The 18,588-nt window shown below is 47.4% G+C and overlaps 1 protein-coding gene across 1 annotated transcript in view; it reads right to left on the reverse strand.

The window, feature by feature from the left end:
- Positions 1-18,588, reverse strand: part of CAPN13 (calpain 13) — an 83,103-nt gene that overhangs the window by 33,786 nt on the left and 30,729 nt on the right. Inside the window, exons 4-8 of the mRNA XM_086700298.1 lie at positions 18,136-18,251; positions 12,424-12,560; positions 7,061-7,235; positions 6,050-6,124; positions 1,406-1,491 (exon numbers count right to left, since the gene is read on the reverse strand). Of these exons, the coding sequence (XP_086556424.1) occupies positions 1,406-1,491; positions 6,050-6,124; positions 7,061-7,235; positions 12,424-12,560; positions 18,136-18,251 (589 nt within the window). The remainder of the gene's footprint in view (positions 1-1,405; positions 1,492-6,049; positions 6,125-7,060; positions 7,236-12,423; positions 12,561-18,135; positions 18,252-18,588) is intronic.

Below are 18,588 nucleotides of genomic sequence, written 5' to 3' on the forward strand. Positions count from 1 at the left end.
AAGAACTGGCAAAGGCCAGAGGTTAAGCTTTACCCTGGGGGAGGAGGGAGGCTACCCCAGGGAAAGAGGAATGAATAAAGGCAAGATAAAAGGAGAAAGGGGAACAGAGAGTAAAAACAAAACGCTCTCCGGTGGTTCCTGCTGTTGCAAGTTCATCCCCCTTCTGCTGAGGGGATTCAGCAGCCCTGTTCTCCAGGGGGCATCTGAGACCCACCAGGTTCCTTCTATGAATCCATGTTGCTTATTCCCTCCCTTCCGCCTGCCCCCCCCACCCCAATGGACATTGATCTTATGTTTGCCAAGTGCCCACGTGAGCTGGCACACGCCAGCTGTTGGGGCTCAAAGAGGATCAGAGTGGTCCTTGCCACAGACCAGCCTGTGGCGTCATGCCAGGTTCTGGGCAGTCAATAAGCAGGACAGGGACACTGGCCAACTCTGTGTTTGCCTTCCAGAATGGAAGGCAATTCAGTAAAAACACTGTATTGGTTTTTACTGCTCGTTGGGTCCTGTTCACCTGTTTGTCTGAATGCTTTGCATTTCCCTTCAAGTCTTCCTCTCTTTCCCACCACCTCCCCTCCCCTCGCCCCTTGCTGGCTGCCGGGGAAGCAGGTAACCTGTCACTGAGTGACCTATCACTGGCCATCTCATTCTTAATCGGCAAGGGGGTGGGGACCAGGGATCAGTCTTCTTGGCAGCTGAGAAATGCTAGCCTCGCTCCAGGGAACCACTGGCCACAGAGCTAGTCCCCACTGGCCAGCCAGGTCAAGAGAGTAGCTGCCTGCAACATAGCCAACGGGCATCTGACACTTACCTCCATTCACTTCTATGAGCAAGATTGAGTCCAGACATCAAGTGGGAGTCCAGATCAGTAGGGAGGATGGACAACCCAGGTGGCCAGATCTTTGGTTCAGCTCCCCAACTGCCCCCCAAAATGAAGTCTTTTCCTCATGGTGTCATCAGGATCAGAATCGCATGGGATCCCTTTATGGGATGAGGCTCCTCCTCTCCATCTCTCTCTGCCGATAGAACTTGGCTTCTTTCCTACTCCCTCCCCAACCCTCAAAAAAAAAAACCAAACAAACAAACAAACCCTCATTCTGGGTATGTGGGTTCGTGGCGCTGGACTGTAACCTTCTGGGGGATAGATACTGGGTCTTGTCGTCTGTACATATCCCACAGTACACAGTGCACTTAGTGCAGAGAGCACACACTCGGTGTCTAATAGATGCCTGGTGAATGGCATCATGGGAATATGAGTTGGGCCCACAGCCGCACACCGGTGTGAACCGGACAGGCCTGCAGTGAGATCCACAACAGGGAAGACAGAGGCCACCCTCTGGGGGCGGGGTGTTCTCTGCATCCCAGGTCTTCAGGAAGGGTAGAGACAGGGTTTCAGAAGCCATACCCGTCTGCCCAGCGCCCTCTCCATTCCGTGTTGCCCCAGGGGTTCCACAGGCGGATAAGATCCTCCCAGCTCCCCCGGTACTGAATCTGCAAAGAACAGAAAAAGAAACTCTCAGGGCTCTCCAGCAAAAGTCAGCAGAAAGAGGGGATATGAATGCAGCTGCTTTTTACCTCCAAGGACTAATTTAACTTCTGACCTCATTTGGCTGCAGCCAGAAAAAAAAAAAATTGAAAGGAAAAAAAAAAAATCAATGTGTCTCTGCTGCCTGCGTGAGGTGGGAATGAGGGAGGAGGAAACGGCCCCTCTCTCTGCTCAGCACCTCAAAGGGTGGGCACAGCTTCATCATCCCATATCGGTGCCTCCTGGAATGTGGGCTGAGACGTCAGAGCAGATCAACAGCGTGTGGTGCTACAGAGGGGACAACCTGATGGGTCCCCAGCCTCCTGCAAGTCCTGTCCCCACCGGTCTCTCCATTCGACAGACAAGGCTGTTTCTCTGCCTGCGGCCCACAGGCAGCTGTGCCGGGGTCTCCATGGTGTGGTCCTGAGCGACAATGTGGAGGCGGCAGACCGAGCAGGAGCGGGATGGCCTGGGGGGCAGGAGAGCCCCTCATAGCTCTTCTCAACCTGCACCCTGGCACTGCCCCAGGCCCCCATCACCCGGCCTCTGCCGGCACCTCGATGGGCTGAACTTCTCTTCCTTCCCCAGGCACCTCATGGTCACCAGCTCCCAGATACGGAGGCCAGCACACGTGCTTCTTCGGGCCACAGAGGCCAGAGGGCAGGATCGTTGACAAGTTACAACGGAACAGTCGCAACCCTTTGAACCTACATTCCCAGATCCAGAAGCCTTTGGCCTGGTGGGGGGAATTAAAGCATGGTGCTGTTGTAGGCATGACACTGATCTGTGCTAAGGTCGTCTGTGGAGGCCAAGGCCTGCAGGGGTGAGAGAAGGGCCTCACTTGCTCAGTGGTTCCAGGTCAGAGGCGGCGGACAAAGCCAGAGTGCAGGGTCACCATATGGAAAAGAAAGCCGCGTGTGAAGCCGGGCTGGGAGCCAGGTGCCGGCTGAGAGCATTACATCCTTCACCCTTCACCCCCACCCCCCGCGGTGGATGTTTATAGAACCCTCGTCTTGCACAGGAAGAAACGGAACACCAGAGAAGTTAAGCAACTTTCCCCAGGCCACAGAGTAAGTGGCAGAAGAATTCTCACTCCAGCCACTGTCAGTCTCCTAAGCCCAGGCTCCTGATTTGGAGATGGGAACAGATAACGGCTTCAGCAATCCAGGGCCAGCTCACTCTCTGGTGGGGCCACAACTCTGACCTCTCATCTCACCCCTGGGTCACCTGGCCATGGCCCATGTCATCACCAACAGGGCAGTGCCATGAAGGAGCAACGCAGTGAGACAAGGGCCAAAGAACTTGGCTTGGAGAAGGTTCTTTTCCATCCACTTCTATCTGGCTGGCGCCGTAGGGGAAGGTGCTTTGGCTTTTAATGCCACATGGGAGAGGAGAGGCTCCTGGCACATGCTCAGGTTTCCCACCCCTCTCTGTCCCACCCCTAGGCACTCCAGGCTTTGCACACACAGTCGATTTATTAACTGGCAGTGCCTGATGGAGCAAGGGCATGAAAAATGGTTGCCCGGTGGCCCAGAAAGCTTAATGAGCCACCCTCAGTGCCTAACATAGTCGGGGCTCAGTTGGGCACAGGGGAGACGAACGGCCAGTGAGTGGAAGGAGCCATAAGCAGGGCTAAATGAGGCATGCAGATAAACACTCACCCCCTTGCCCAGGGGAGGCAGCGCAGAGCTAGGTGCGTAATAAAATATGCCAATCTCATTTATCTTCCTGTGTCCCGCCCAGAGGAGGATGAGCAGATTAAAAAACATACTGCATTTATGGGCTGGTTTAGTCTTAGCACTCGTGGTCAGTTGTCACCTCCTCTTTCTGGAGGAGAAATCTTTAACCAAGTCAAGTTCCTGGGCCTTGGCAGGGAGGCTCGGGAGTCACACTCAAGGCCAAGGTCACGACTACCTCTGAGAATGAGCCCTTGTTTCACTCTCCTGGCTACTTACTATACCCCTGGCCCTGGTCAGTTCCCTCAGAAAGGGTATCCCTGGGTGAGAGGTGACCCGCGTTATCTAGTGTAGGATAATATTGCCTCATGTGTATTCTATTAAATGCTAGTTCTGCAAGCTGTTAATAATTCTTCTGAGAAGTGGTTTCATGATTAATGGTAGATTAAGACCAAGCTGTCCCTCTATTGTCAGTACTGGCCTTCTTAGAGCCTTTAACATGCTAATATCCACTGTGAATCTCCAAGAAGGGGAGTATTTGGAAAACTGCTTTCACAGAGGATCTCACCAGGCTGGACTCCTTACAGCACATGCTAGGAGGTGTTAGCAGACCCTGAGTGGCAGGAGGGGTGGGAGGGGCAGGGGGGATGGACCATCCAGGACAAACAGTTTGATGGCCAACACTAAAGGGGAGGTGTCCTGTTTAGACCACTCACTGTGTTATAAGAACAACTCCTAGTGTGTGCTGTGGGAGAGCGAACATTCAGGCTATGAACAGAACCATCAGGAGCCCAAACCCTGATTCCCGTATTCACCTGTATGGGCTTAGCCCTAGGTGTTCACATGGTCACTCTATAACCTGGCAGTCACTTTTATCCCATGCCCAGCTCTGCGGGGACACACATTCCACAGCCATCTGGACCTCTTAATTCACAAGTCCCTTCTCCCCCGTGTTCAGAGGAGAAACAAAGACTGTCTCCATGTATAAATGGCCTTTTCCAGGAGTGGCAGAGACAGCACGCAGGTACCATGGCTCCTTCATTCCATGCCCAGCACCGATATCATTCTTCAATCACAGCTTTTCCACTAAATCTGGAAGCAGTGCCACAGTCTTGTTCACACATAATCCAAGCAGCACTGCCAATGGATCCAGGTTGGCACACGAGAAAACCGATTTGCTACCCGTAGCCTAGACTTTCCACACCTGGGACAGGGAGTCGTGGGAAGCAGAGTGTCTGTATGGCCTGGAGTGACGATGGTACTGGCCGTCCCATCTGAGAATTCTGAGACGGCTTTGGGAGAATTCAGGGGAGGAGAGTCTGGGGCTGCTGCGTCTAGGATCTCTTCTGGCCAGGGTTAATCAGGACAACCTCATCTTTGTTTGTGGGAAGAAATGTATTTTGAGCTCCTTGTATACATTCTATGATGGAGGCGGAGGTTCAGTGACATCATCTTCACAGGCCAAAGACAGATGCATTCATTCAGTCATGCAAGTGTACTCATCCATTAATCCAATGAGCATTTATTAGGTACCTACTGTCTCCCAGGTGCTGTGCAGAAGAAGCATTTTGTGATGGATCTCCTTAAGAAGAGTGTAAGGCAGAAGATACTATCTTTGTTTTGTGGAACACTTGCCAAAACACAAAACGATGCATCAACTGACCTTAGGTCCCTGGACAGGAGGTGGACGGATACAGGGAGAAGGAAGGCAAATGTAAGAAAGCATGCCAGAAATAGAACCCGACACCATACGTTTTATGGCTCATAAATACCTGTGAAAAATGTACCCTGGAGCTTGGAACACTGTCTCTCAGGGCCCAGAGGACATCATCAGACCCCATGAGTTGCGGGAAATAGAGAAGACTGGGGAACATGTGTGGGAAATCACTGTGTGTGGGAAACCACACAGCTGTGTGATAAGCACAGAAGAACTGAGGAGACATGGTGTCTAGGCCCACCCATTTCAAGTAGCTGTGTTAACCCTGACCTTCCCCTCGCAGGCCTCAGCTTCTCAATTATGGATGGAGGAGGCTGGACTTTAGCAGTGTTTTCCAGACCAAATGATACTGCACACAGTAATCACATATACTTTCGTCCACCTAAAGTCAGTTTCTGCATCAATGGGAAGAACTTTCCTCCTCCTCTGCCTCCCCCTTTTCCATGGGAATAAAGTCTAGCTGGGCATATGGTGGCCTAGCTAGAGAGTATGTTTCCCAGACTCCCTTGGGCCTCAGTGTGGCACTTGGTTGATTTCAGACTAATGGGATCTGAGAGGAAATGGGGTGTGTGTGTGTGTGTGTGTGTGTGTGTGTGTGTGTGTGTGTGTTCTGTGATGCGTGCTTCTCTATGGATGTATAACTGTCCCCTGGTCTCTTCCCTGGCTGGGAGAGGAGGGACTTGGAGCAGCTGCCCTGGGCTCACGGGTAGAGGCCCCATGTTGCAGATGACAGAGCCACCTGTCAGCTCTGGGTTTGCCCGCTTACCTCAGAGAGAAATGAACCTTGTTTGAGCCCCTGTATTTTGGAGTGTCTTTGTGGTAGCAGTTTAGTCGACACATAACAAATAAAACCCTTTCAGAGCAAAACTTGCCCCAGGCAATCGGGTGGCTCATTCTATTTTCTTTTGGGGCTAATCCCACAGTCTAGCTAGACACTCAGCCTGCCTGAGATCAGGTCAAGAATGGCAAGATCGCTAGTAGGCATCTGGGGATAAAGATGCTGGGCACCAGAGTTTCTGGATGAATAGAAGGAATATTCGAGGCCGTCCACATTGAGCTTGCTGAAGGCATGTGATGCTGACCCCTGCTTAGAGGAGCAAGAAAACAGGGCTCAACCCCCGGAAGCCTTACCCGCTCGGCTCCGGTCACTGTGTAGGCATGCTGACTCACCAGGCCATTTTCCATTCTCCTGGCCTCACCTGTTGGCTTTAAAGGACGAAAGCAGACCAAGCATTAAGCATTCACAGGCTCTTCAGAAAAATAGAAAAGCACAATTCAATCAGCAGCTAAGCTGTGGTGGGATGAAAAGCATCCCACTGACTCACACTGGAACGGCATATGTTCTTGGAACTCTTTTCTAGAGAGGCAGAGTTTGAAGGCTGCTGGGTGGTTGAGGCCCCAAGCATTTCGTACCTCAGGGGACTGCCCCATTACTGACAGAACCCCACTGAGTCCCGAGGCTGACCTGGACTGTGTGCTCCTCCAGTCACTGGTCACCAATGACGCACAGCACAAAACACGTCGGTGGGGCATTCTGGGGGAGTCGGGAATACCCACCACCCCCGTGCCATGAGTAACTAACTGGGGTGCAAAATGCATATTAGTTTTCAGGTGGCATTTCAGATTGGGGGTTGTGACTCAAAGCTCACGTGTTTACAGGGTGAAGGAAACATCCTCACGGATAGGGGGCTGGCTGTCTCAGAATAGACTCCGAAATAATTTGGAGGATCACCCAAGCTTTTCAAAATGGGACACACTGACCTTGGGATGCTGTCTTTGGAGCCGGTGAGAATCAAAGAGTGGCCCAGTCACTCCAGACCCCACTGCTCACATGAAAGCACTAGGTAAAGGCTTTGGAGTCAGGCAGCAGCATCTGAACCCTGATCAGCCACTTGCTGGCTGTGTGATGGTGAGTGTTTTACTTGGCTTCTCTGAGCCCATTTTCCTCTTCTGTAAGTGAATTCTGCAACCCCTCTCCCAGAGGGAGGGCTGCTGTGAGGATTCAATCAGGCGGCTTCAGTGAAGGATGGTCTCCATGCTCTGTGACGTCTGCTTGGCCATGCCCCGGACTACCTGAATGGGTTGGTGGCTGGACATTCCTGGGCAAGGAAGGGCTCCACCCAGTGTCGGGAGTCTACTCACCGAGGCCGGGGTGCCGCAGGTCACCAGGGAGCCTGCCTTGGCTGCTGTCTTCAGCATCATCACCAGGTCAGAAGGAAAGGAGTGCAGGTTGATGCTGGTGACCACCCCTCCTGTGAGGTCCACCAGGGCATCAGGAAGGAAGCCGTAGTGCAGGTTGAGATAGGACCCACGAAACCTGGGAGGGGGAAAGTCACAACCGCCCCTGTGGCGACTTTGATGAGATGTGCCAGGCAGGGAGGTTGCCCACCTGACATCCGCATATTGCCCAGAGAAGGAATGCCTGATCTGCACCTGCACTAGGGCCACCTGCCTTCCATTCACTACGATGGCGTTTCCAGCAAAGCGCCACTGTCCTTCCCCTGCTCAGCTGGGGCTGGGCGGCCTCACAAACAGCAGTATTGTGCAGAGGTCAGAAGTGCAGGTGCTGGAGCCACAGGGCAGGGGCTGAATCCCAACCTCTCCTTATATTTAACCGCTTAACCTTGGACAAGTTATTTAACCTGGCACGTGGCAAGCCCTCAATAAACACTGGATATGCTGGTGACGAATGTCCACTGTTTCCTGTTCAGTTTAATGACAGTGGTAAGTACTCATGTGAGGGATACTGTGCTAGGCACAGGCTGTTCAAAGATGGGCAACCCCCTGTCCCTGCCCTCCAAGAGCTCAGCCAATGACCCTGATGCCTGCTGTGGCCACATGCAGCCTCTGTTCTCATGTAGTGTGAAGCATGGTCCAGAATTCCTACTCTCAGGACTAACCCACTCATCCCAGGATCATCAGGGATGTTAGTCAACTTGACTGAAGGTAACACAGGTGAGGACAAGTCCTACACAACATGACTTCAAAGCAAGCCACCTGGAACCCTCGTACATGTTCTGTAAAGCACTTCTTCCCACTCTTGTGTGGGGTTTCTGCCCCTGCCTAGGGTTATCACCTCATTTCACTTCCTCCCCATTATCCCCCAAACCTGAGTAGCCCCAGTCACTCACTAGAGAGGCCGACAGATTCCAAATTCAAGAGCCAAACCACTCGGGTTCAACTCCTGGTTTCCCCTCTGATGAGCTCTCAATCCTGGGCAGGAAGCTGAGACTTTCTAAGGCTCCCCTTACTCAGTTGGGGAGTGGGCATGTAACAGTCCCTGCCTCGATGGGCTGCTGTGCCCCTTCTGCCAGTTCTTGCATGGATGACATGCAGAAAGTATCTGGCTTGCAGAGTGCATGCTTGTTACATCACTATCAGGCACAGCAAGGCCACCCTTGCTCAGCAAGGCCACCCTCACTCTGCTTCTACCTCCACAACTGTTACTTCTTTGCAACAGCCCTCTGCCATGGGGACATTTTCCTTAGAATGTCTACTTTCTGCCCTTGGGGTTCCGTTTGCTATGAGAGTGAGTGGATCATCTTGGAACAGAGAAGAAATGCCTGAGGGCCCAGGGAGAGCTCGGGGAGGAGCACACCTCTGAGTTTATCCAGGTAAGGACAGTGGGATGGGCATTCCAGGGAGGAAGAATCCCCGAGCCAAAAAAGCATGGTGGAAGGGAGCCAGCGATGGTGCTCCTGGAAGAGAGGCTAGATGGACCACTGAAGCAGGCCAGACAAGGGCAGAATTGTTTTGAGAACTCAAGTTCCTGTCAATGGGGTCAACCAAAAAGGCTCCCAGGGAACCCTAAAATATAGGCAATGCAAACCCACAAAGGACATGGAGCTGAGGCCAGGCAGGGAGTGGGGAGAAGACCCTGCCTTCTGGTCTCAGAGCTGCCCAGTGGGAGACTTCCTCACCACTGCCCCTGTCACTCAGCCTTCTCACCAGAGACCTTCTCTTCTGTCCCTGGAGGGATAAGCCAAGGCCAAGACCCTCACAAGCTGGTGGCAATGTGGGGAATCTCTGACCATGGCTTTCTTTCTTGTCCTGTGAATCAGGGAAGGGGTCTGGGTCTGAGATCTTCCCTGCTGCCCCTCCAGGGGGCCTTCAGCCTTCCCTTCCTGGTCCTTCACTTGGAAACAGTAAGGTTGACTGGGTAGGCTTGTGGGGTCCTCCAGACCCTCTTATCTCACTATATCTCCACCTCTGCCACTGGGCGTCACTCAGAATTCACATAAGTTCGCTTCAGCAAATACATGTCAAGTAGCCAGTCAAAACAGGACAACGTCCCAGGCACAAATGCCACGGAGGGCTTAAAAGAGTCTTTTTATAAAAGAAAGCTCTGGATACACAGAAGGGCCCTTCTACAGAAACTGCCATGTGACAGATTGATCTCAACTTGTTAAAACTGGTTCTTAATCTTATCTTCCTATCTCCCTAGACTCTTATCTCTGGGGTATTTACTTAGTCAAATTCAAAGTCTTATTCAATGACCTTATTCAATTCAAAGTCAAATTCAATGACCATTATCAAAGGGTCATGCCTAGTTGGGGCTGAATGCCTGACTCTTGATTCCCCACATGTATTCTGGCTCTGGGTCCTAGATTAGGAGGGGCTTTGCTGAAGGTACTGGAAGTTCACAAAGATTGGGGTTCTGGAGCCCATTCTAGAACCCACCAGTGTGACCTCCCACACTGCAACAGCCCCATCTAGATGCCCTCAAGAGCCCTCTCTGGCTTTAAACAGGGCTGCATCAGAGCCATTCCAGAAAAGCAGCCCAGGCCCTGTCCTGATACATTGGCCCACTGCTTTGGTGTCTATGGGCCTCCTCTGATACCTTATGCTTACAACAACCTACAGTTGCCACAGAGATACTCAATGCATGGGGAGGCCAGCCGCCCCTCTCTCACTGTCTCTCCACAATGTCCACAAAGCCTGTCTCAGCAGAAGCTGGGTATTTTGACAAGGAGTTATCTCTCTGCTTCACAAACATGAGCTCACGAAGACTGCTGATGCTTCAGAAACATGGCAACTATTCTTAGCCCCCTTTGCTGACAGGAAACAGAAAGGGAAGAGAGATAGAACTGTGTTCACCACACCTGTCATTACACCTTGTCACCTGAGCCCAGGAATTCTGAGAGCGTCTTGTTCTCGTCTCTGTGCTTCAGCTTCATTTGGGGGAAATGTCTATCTGCCCAGCAATGCTAGGAAAGAGGGATGAATTTAGACATCTAAATCAGAACCAGAAAGGATGCTGAGATGCTGTGACTCTTAATTGCCAAGATTCCATACAGGATGATATGCAGCCTATCAGATCTTGTCCCGCAATCTCCTATTTTATGATTTCTGGGGACAAAACCTTGCCAACATAGATCTGACTCAACCGATTCGTTTCCAGACTCCCCAGTTGCAAGGAGAGTTGAAAGTTTAGAATGCATGTGTTCACTGGCCTACATTCTTGGCGGGGGAGGGAAGGAGGGTCATCTCCATCTGGACGAATGCGTTCTCCATGTTTGTGCTGTGGTAATTGTGTGCCAGACACTGAGTCCCAAAGAAGCAAAGAGACAAATCTTTTTCCTATAGAACTGACAGCCTCAAGGGATGATGGAAAAGCACACAACAAGGGGAACACTTGACCTTGGGCTGCTCATTTCAGTGTTCTGAGCCTCAGTTTCCTCATCTTTCAAAGAAGGAGGTAGGGCTCGAGACTGACAGAGGTCCCCTCCAGCTCGGATAGCTCAAATTCTATTGTGTTCACTCCTGCATTCTATGATTTCCTTCTTTGGTTGGAGGGGAAAGCTTTTAAACAGCTTACTAGTTTGAAACATTTTATCCTCACTAGATTTCTTTAGGCAGTAGAATGTGGATTCTGGGTCCACTTTCCCATTTTCTTTTCAAGCTGAATGATTGCTTTAGGTTGACTGTTAACAAAATGGGGTCAAAGTCATCATTTCATTCCACAAGGTTTCTAATTCTCCAAGTGAACTGGCATGCTCCCCTTTTCACATAAGGGAAAAGCAAAGCCCTGAAGTGGGGAGGGCTGAATCCACAGTGGAAAGAAATGGCAGTGTTTGCGTAAGTCACTTAGAAGCAAATTAACCTCTCCCAACATATGGATTGGTTCAACAACCTTGGCTATTATCTCGGATTCATTCTCAAATGCTAATGAACAGCTTTTCTTGACACTGGAAATGAGCAACAGCTTTAGTTTTTCACAAGTAGTCTTGACAAAAAGAATGCAAAAAACAAAAAAAAACAAAAAAAAAAAAACAAAAAAAAAAAACCTCTTGAGATGCATGGCTGTTCAAATTGTAACCTCCAGAAGGGTAGAGACTGGGGTGGTCTGTGGGGTTGTTGGCATCCTCATGGCATAGGACTGAACTCAGCAGGGTCTTCAGTCTTCCTAACTGATGTGCCTGGGTCAAATAACTGAAAACCCCAGCAGATTCCATCTAGTGACTACCATCACATCACTATTTGGAATTTTGGCTTCCCAATCTGTAAAACGTGGTGGGTCATGGTGATCTTCGGGGAACCTGATTCTATGACACTCCAGTAATTCATTTGCTCCTGAAAGTGATGGTCCTTTTGTCCCCTAGCATTGATTTCTAGCTCTGATGTGTCCCTCACCTATGTAGGTCTCTATGACAGTGACATCTTCCACACAACATACAGTTTTGCTCACACCTATTGAAGCCAGTCTCAGAGCCTTTATCCTAGTTCCAAGCACAGTGCCTGGCCTATGATTAAATGCCTAATAAACATTGTCTGAATAGATGCAACTCAAAGAGGCTAAATAAAATGTATGAATTGGGGTGTTTATAAGTCATTGAGCTTGTTAACACTAGAAGGTAGTCTTTGAATCATGGTTCTTGGACCATATAATAAACAGCAATTCCTGTCCTGTCCTCCCACACAGATACAATCTCATAGTGGCCATTCCAGGCCCCCAACTGCCCCACCTCATTTTGAACTGTCCTGCCCCTTGGTCTTTGCTTAAATCCTTCCAATAGTTGGGAATAACTTCCAACATATCCCCTTTCTCCTTGCTGAAATTCTACCCATCCTTCAAGGCCTCACGCAATGCCATGTCCTCTATAAAGTCTAAGCCTGACTCTATGAGTCAGAAAGTCAAGATTGTTTTCTTTCTCTGTCCTCTGATCAGACTTTGACCTGATATTATATTGTATTTGGGCTCTTATCCCAGCCCTTGAAATAATAGTGTTGTTAGTACATATCTCTGTCCAGCCTTGCCCTGCCCACTCCTTGTTATGTGCCTCTGGGTTCCTCCCGTGGCTCCAACAGAGCCTTATGTACAGTGATTGTTTATGAAGCATGCCCAGCTAGGTGGCAAAGGCTCTGATGCTCCCAGGGAATCATGTGCATTCAGCAGAGCTGCCAAAAGTCCTGGGGCCAGCTGCTGTGGAGCATCCATCAGGACAAGCAGCTGGGCAGGTAAGGCCAGCATCGAGGCCCTGTGCTGAGGGGTGGGCCATCCTTACTTGGCATAAGCTTTCTCCAGCAGGCAGGGCCAAAACTCTTGGTTGTTGTTGCGAGGATGCACAAAGAGATATTCCCTGTTGAGGATAGGCAGGCGATCATCAACCACCACTTCAACCCACTGGCCACACTGCCAAAACTAGAAGAGAGATGAATATATGCCTTAGTAGAGCTGCGGCAGAAGGGAGCTCCAGGACCCCTGACCCATGCCAAACAATAACCACTGTCACCACACAACCTCCCCAGTATAACAACAAACTCTATCCAGAACAAAATCCCAGCCGAGGTCAGTGGACAGGGGCCTGGCATGTCGACTTCACTGAACGGATGAGTCACAGGCCAAGTGAGTCAAAGAAAATACATGCTGAGAGGAAAGAGACTTGGGTTTTTGTTTGACTTTGCTACTAACTCTGGCCTCACTTTGGCGGGTCCTTTATGAGCTTCAGACACACAGGAGACTCTCCAAGTATATCTTGGGCACAATAGGGCAACACAGGGAACAGTTGCTGAATAACAAGGAGAATGGTAGATACAGAGTATTGTAACGGGGGACAGGAGAGCCTACCAGGGGCTAAAGGCTTGAGGGAGGCGGCAGGATTTAAGCAGGTGGCAAGGAGGTAGGAAAGGCATCCCAGATGGCAAGGACAGTGTGGGCAAAGGCCCAGAGGCCAAATGATGAAGATTGCTCTGGAGGACTGAGCAGTGAGAGCCTCGCTCTGGCCTTCCTCAGCTCATGTGAAGATGTCCTGCCATCAGAGTAGCAGAAATCAAACTGGCTAGCACTGCTACTGCTAAGAGCACAAATGAACCAGATGTTTCTCTCCAAAACAGACTGCTTTAATCTTCAGTGTTCAACTCTTAATGGTTCACCCGGGGACATGACCAAATGAGGAAAATTCATAACAAAGCCAGCCTTTTGGAGTTTCTTGGCTGGTCTCCCCTGTGCTGGATAAGCAGCAGAGCTTCCAGCTTCAGGCTTGAGTCTTGATGAAGGCAAGCCTATGACAGGTGGGCTCAGAGTAAAGCTGGGTGGATGTGATCTATCATCTGCTTGGCAGTGACGGGAAGCCATCCACATGGCTTTTTCCACATCTGGGTGTCCCAGATGTTGGGCTGTTTCATCCAGCTAAGGACGTACTTCACAGTAGAGGAGACTGAGACAGAGATGTCAGTGGAGACAAAGCAAAGAAGATGTTTTCACGGTCATTAGTGAACTCAGTGCACTGAAGCTGGTTCCGGCACAGCTGTGGATTTGTGTCCCTACTGCAGTAAAATGTGTAGACAGGTGAGGTTAAAAGCCAACAGGGGTGTTACTAGGAGGAAGGTCATGAAATATGTTTGGCACACCAAGGAAAGCTAGAAGTGGGATACTGGAAAAAGAGCCTGATCTGGATTTGGGGTTTAACTGGATAGCAAATGTAGTAGACAGTGGCCAGTTAGTGGAACTGTGCTTGAATACTGGTTTTACCTTTAGTTACCTGAGCAATAGACGTTGGGTAAGACACTGAATTCTCTGGGTATCAGTTTCCTTATCTGTCAAGTGGTGGTAAAGTATGAACTTCCTCATAGGGCTGTGATTGGGATCTGATGATATTGTGAAAGTAAGATCAGTTTTGAAAGTAGTAACTATTTTTCAATAGTTTCTTTCAGGACCTTGGATAGTGCCTGGTGCAGCGTAGACTGGAATGAGTCCTGGCTTGAATGAGCTCCTCTGGTTGGTTCTCCCTTAGAATTCACCTTCACCCCAATAGTCCCACATGAGTAATGCTGACCAAACTTGCTCTCCTTATACAAAGGGAACACCAGATAAGATCATTGTTCCCAGAAAGGATGCAAATGGTCAAGAATGAGGTCACTGCATTTCCTGGTTCACCTCTACTTGAGGAGGGCTGGCATCTGAATAGTGTCTGGACCCTCTGAGAAGCATGCTGGTGCCATTTTGCCAACACCCAGGTGTCAGAGGGAAGACAGAAATATTTTGAGCAAAGTAGCCATGTTGCCTGGGCACTGGGCTCTTTCCAGAAAGCAGTGCCAAGTTCAGAGTGATAAGAAGAGAGGCACAGAAATCAATACCTCAGCTGTTTCTGGAGAATTGTGGAACTTTCTCACCATTCAGAAGGGCAAAGAGTGTCCTGCTTGTGCCTCAGTTTCTCCTAACTACCTGTTACTACCAACACTGGCAGTCTAAGGTGAGCTCAGACAGTAAACCTTGCATCTTCTAGCTCACTCCTTAGTCAGATCCTTGGACCACCAGGATGAGCATCACCTGGGAACTTGTTAGAAGACCTAGTATGCAATTAGTTGGACTTTAGGAAGAGAATACAAAGTAAAGGAGGACACCCAGAAAAAAATGAAGGGAAATTTAGCTGAGCAGAAAAAGGAGTAAAGTCTTCAGAATGAAAGGGCTCAATGAATTCCAGCCAAGATTAGTTTCAAAAAGGCACACATCTGGGCATACTTCAGAGAAATTTCTGAACACCAAGGAGAGAGAGAAAGTACCTCTTATAAAACTTGAAAGAACATGTTGCATACAAAGCCAAAAGCATAGATTGACATTGGATTTTTCTTCTGCAACATTGGAAGCTGTAAGACAAAGAAATAATGTTTACAGACTCTTGAGGAAAGGGAATGTGATCCAAGAATCTCAAACCCAACTGACATGTCATTCTTAAGCAAGGGCAAGTGAAAATACTCATGTGATCAGAGGAAATTATTCAAGGAACTACTACCTAATGAGGATGAAATTAGAACAAGGGGAAATAAGATAAGGGGAAATGAAGGGTGAAAGAAACAATGGTGAGCAAGGAGTTTAAAATATACTTTTATAAAAGTATATTTATAGAAATATGGAAGTGAAATTGATAAGGAACAGATGAACAAAGAGAACAGAAAAATGTAAATAACAGGAAGCTGAATTAGCAATATGAGCATCAGATAGAGAAGAATTCAAAGCCCAACACATTAAACACAATAAAGAGTGATATTGTGTGAGCTTTATTCCAACAAGCAGATAGCAAGAACATAAAACTTTGGGCACCATAGAATAAAACAGGAAAAGGTTAAAGCTAAAACATCTGAAAACATAAGAAGGACGCTCCAAGGTATAACTTTGGGGAAGAAATTCAATTCACCTCTTTTAGAATTTGACAAATCAAGCAGACAAAAGTTAAGTCAAGATAAAAAAAGTTAACTGCAGACACAACAATCTGCAAATCAGAAATCTTGACTCCATATGTAAAACCTCTGATCACTGGATATTCTTCTCATATGTCCATGAAGCATTTGCAAAAATTGTTGTAGATTTGGCCATGAATAAAATTTTAATAATTTCCCCAAATGTAGAGATTTTATGAATATTCTCTGATCATAGTTTAATAAATAGAATATAAACTGTAACCAAAGCTTAATCAAAACTAAAAGTACATTGCATTAAAGTTAATAAAAGACATTTTATATCAAAACCTATAAATAGATAATATCTCATATAAAAATTTATGGTTTTAAAAGTTTTCATTATTAAACAAAAAAGACAGAAAAGTGTACAGTTTCAGAAAACAAACAAAAAACAATAAAATTAACAGAAAGTAAACAGTACTTAATAAAAATAAATTGAAATTAGTTATATAGAAAACAAAACTCCAAAAGAAAAACAGAATAATGAAAATCAAAGGTTGATTTGTTCAAAAACCAATAAACAGATTGCTTTGGTTAAGAAAACCTGTATTATGAAGAAAAGGAAAAACAAAAACATAGCACAAGGATTGATAAAGTGGATTTACCCATAGATTAGAAGAAATTAAGTGAATTTTCAGACAATCACATAAGCAAATTTTGGGCAATAAATTTGGTCTGAGAGAAGTAATAGTTGGTTTTCCTGGCAAAAAAAATTTCAAGATTAACCCCAGAAGAAATAAGAGACACAAACATTTTAATAGCTGTTGAACACATTGGAAGAGTAAAAGAAATCATGTTGAAAAAGGAAGTGGTTCCAGATCTTTTAACTATTGTCTATTTTACTTTCAAAGATCAGATAATCCATGATTAACAACCATTGTTCAAATTACTTCAGATCAAGGTATGCAAAGCTCAGTGGGTTCATTTTAAAAAGCCTACATAACTCAAACATGGTAAAAACAACAACTAAAAACCAATTCTACATGTGATATAGATGCAAAAATTCTAATAACATTTTTAGCAAATTGAATCCCACAGTGCATTAAAACAATGGCACACCAGGAGAAAACATCACTAAAACCAGGAAAAGGCAGGACTTTATTCTTGTCACTCTTATTCAAAATTGCAAACTTCTAGGGGCGCCTGGGTGGCGCAGTCGGTTAAGCGTCCGACTTCAGCCAGGTCACGATCTCCCGGTCCGTGAGTTCGAGCCCCGCGTCGGGCTCTGGGCTGATGGCTCAGAGCCTGGAGCCTGTTTCTGATTCTGTGTCTCCCTCTCTCTCTGCCCCTCCCCCGTTCATACTCTGTCTCTCTCTGTCCCAAAAAAATAAATAAACGTTAAAAAAAAAAAATTTAAAAACAAAATTGCAAACTTCTAACTAATGGGACAAGGACAAAGGGCAAAGTAAGTTCTATAAATAATAAAAGTAGTGACAAAATTATCTTTATTTGCAGAGAATATTCATTAACTAAAAAATCCAGACTCTACTAAAGAAAAAAAAAAATTGGAACTAATTAAGGAATTTGGTAAGGTGGCTAGATACAATTTAGTATTTAGTAAGGAGTGGCTTTCCTCTTACCAGCAACATCTAGATAGAAATGAGGGGGGTGCCTGGGTGGCTTAGTCTATTGAGTGGGCTGACTGGCTTAGGTCATGATCTCACGGTTCAGGAGTTCGAGCCCCACATTGGGCTCTGTGCTGACAGCTCAGAGCCTGGAGCCTGCTTCAGATTCTGTGTCTCTCTCTTTCTCTCTGTCCCTCCCCTGTTCACACTCTGTCTCTGTCTCTCTCAAAAATGAATAAACATTAAAAAAAATGAAATGACGGGGAAATCTCATTCACATTGGCTGCAAAATTGTAAAATATTTGAGAATACGTTTAACAAGAAGGGTGTGACACCAATGTGGAAGCATAGCTATAACATTTTATTGAAGGGCATAAAACTAGTTCTGAATGAATAGAAAGATATACCATGTTTCTGGAAAGGAATAATTAAAATAATAAAAGTGTAATGTTTCCAAATAAATACATACATTTAATGCTACTCCACTCTGCATCACAGAGTGCCTTTTCTTTTTAATTAGACACAATGATTTTAAAATTCTCATCAAAGAATAAAAGCGCAGGAATTACCAAGGTATTTTTGAGGGAAGAACGAATAAGGAAGGAAAACTTACTCTGCCAGATGTTGCAACTTACTCTACAGCTACTGTAATCAAAATAGCAAGATACAGCACAGGAATCAACACAGACAAAAGCTCTATGATGTGCAGGGTTCTTGATTAATGACTTCTTTTTTTTTTTTTGCTAAGTGTTTCTGCTATTTCTTTTTATTTGTTTACATGAAAACGTTTTAACTCCCAGCTCTCCCATGTGCTGCCAGACCTTTAGCTCAAATCCTTTCTTAGAGGTACACAAAGTAACTAACACACGGGTGAGCCTTCCATTGCAGGCTAGCAGACCATGAGAATAGTCAAGATACTCGCCTGCCTGTGCTCACAGAGAACCTAGGTGAGAAGTGTCCCAGTGGTGCACATACCCGGAAACGGAAGATCCCTGCGTAGTGGCATGAAAAGCTTTGGTCCATCAGGATATTCTGCAGGTGCTGTGGGTTTTGTGTCAAGGAGCCCAGTGCTGCCAGGAACCAGCAATCTCCTGTGAGGGGACGGAAGCCATGAGAGGTCTACTGAACACATCTGGAAGCCCCACTCCACACATTTCGTGGGTCTTTGTCACCAGAATCCATACACCGTCTTCTGAATAATACATTCCTTTTCTGCCTGAGAGAGGAGAACTGGGGAAGGGTTCACTGGGGCCAGTTCCAAGCAAGACAGAGAAGGAGCTGGTGATGATGTGGGGTAGGGGTGATGGGAGTTGGGGTGGCTATGAGGAAGGTAAAAAGGGATGGGGGGGGATGGTGATGGTGAGGGAAGTCAAGAGAGCCCCATCCAGGAGTGCCTGGGTAGCTTACTCGGTTAAGTGACTGACTCTT

This window comes from Puma concolor, chromosome A3 (genome assembly GCF_028749965.1).
Source record: "Puma concolor isolate L17-30 chromosome A3, mPumCon1.1.hap2, whole genome shotgun sequence".
NCBI classification, from domain to species: domain Eukaryota; kingdom Metazoa; phylum Chordata; class Mammalia; order Carnivora; family Felidae; genus Puma; species Puma concolor.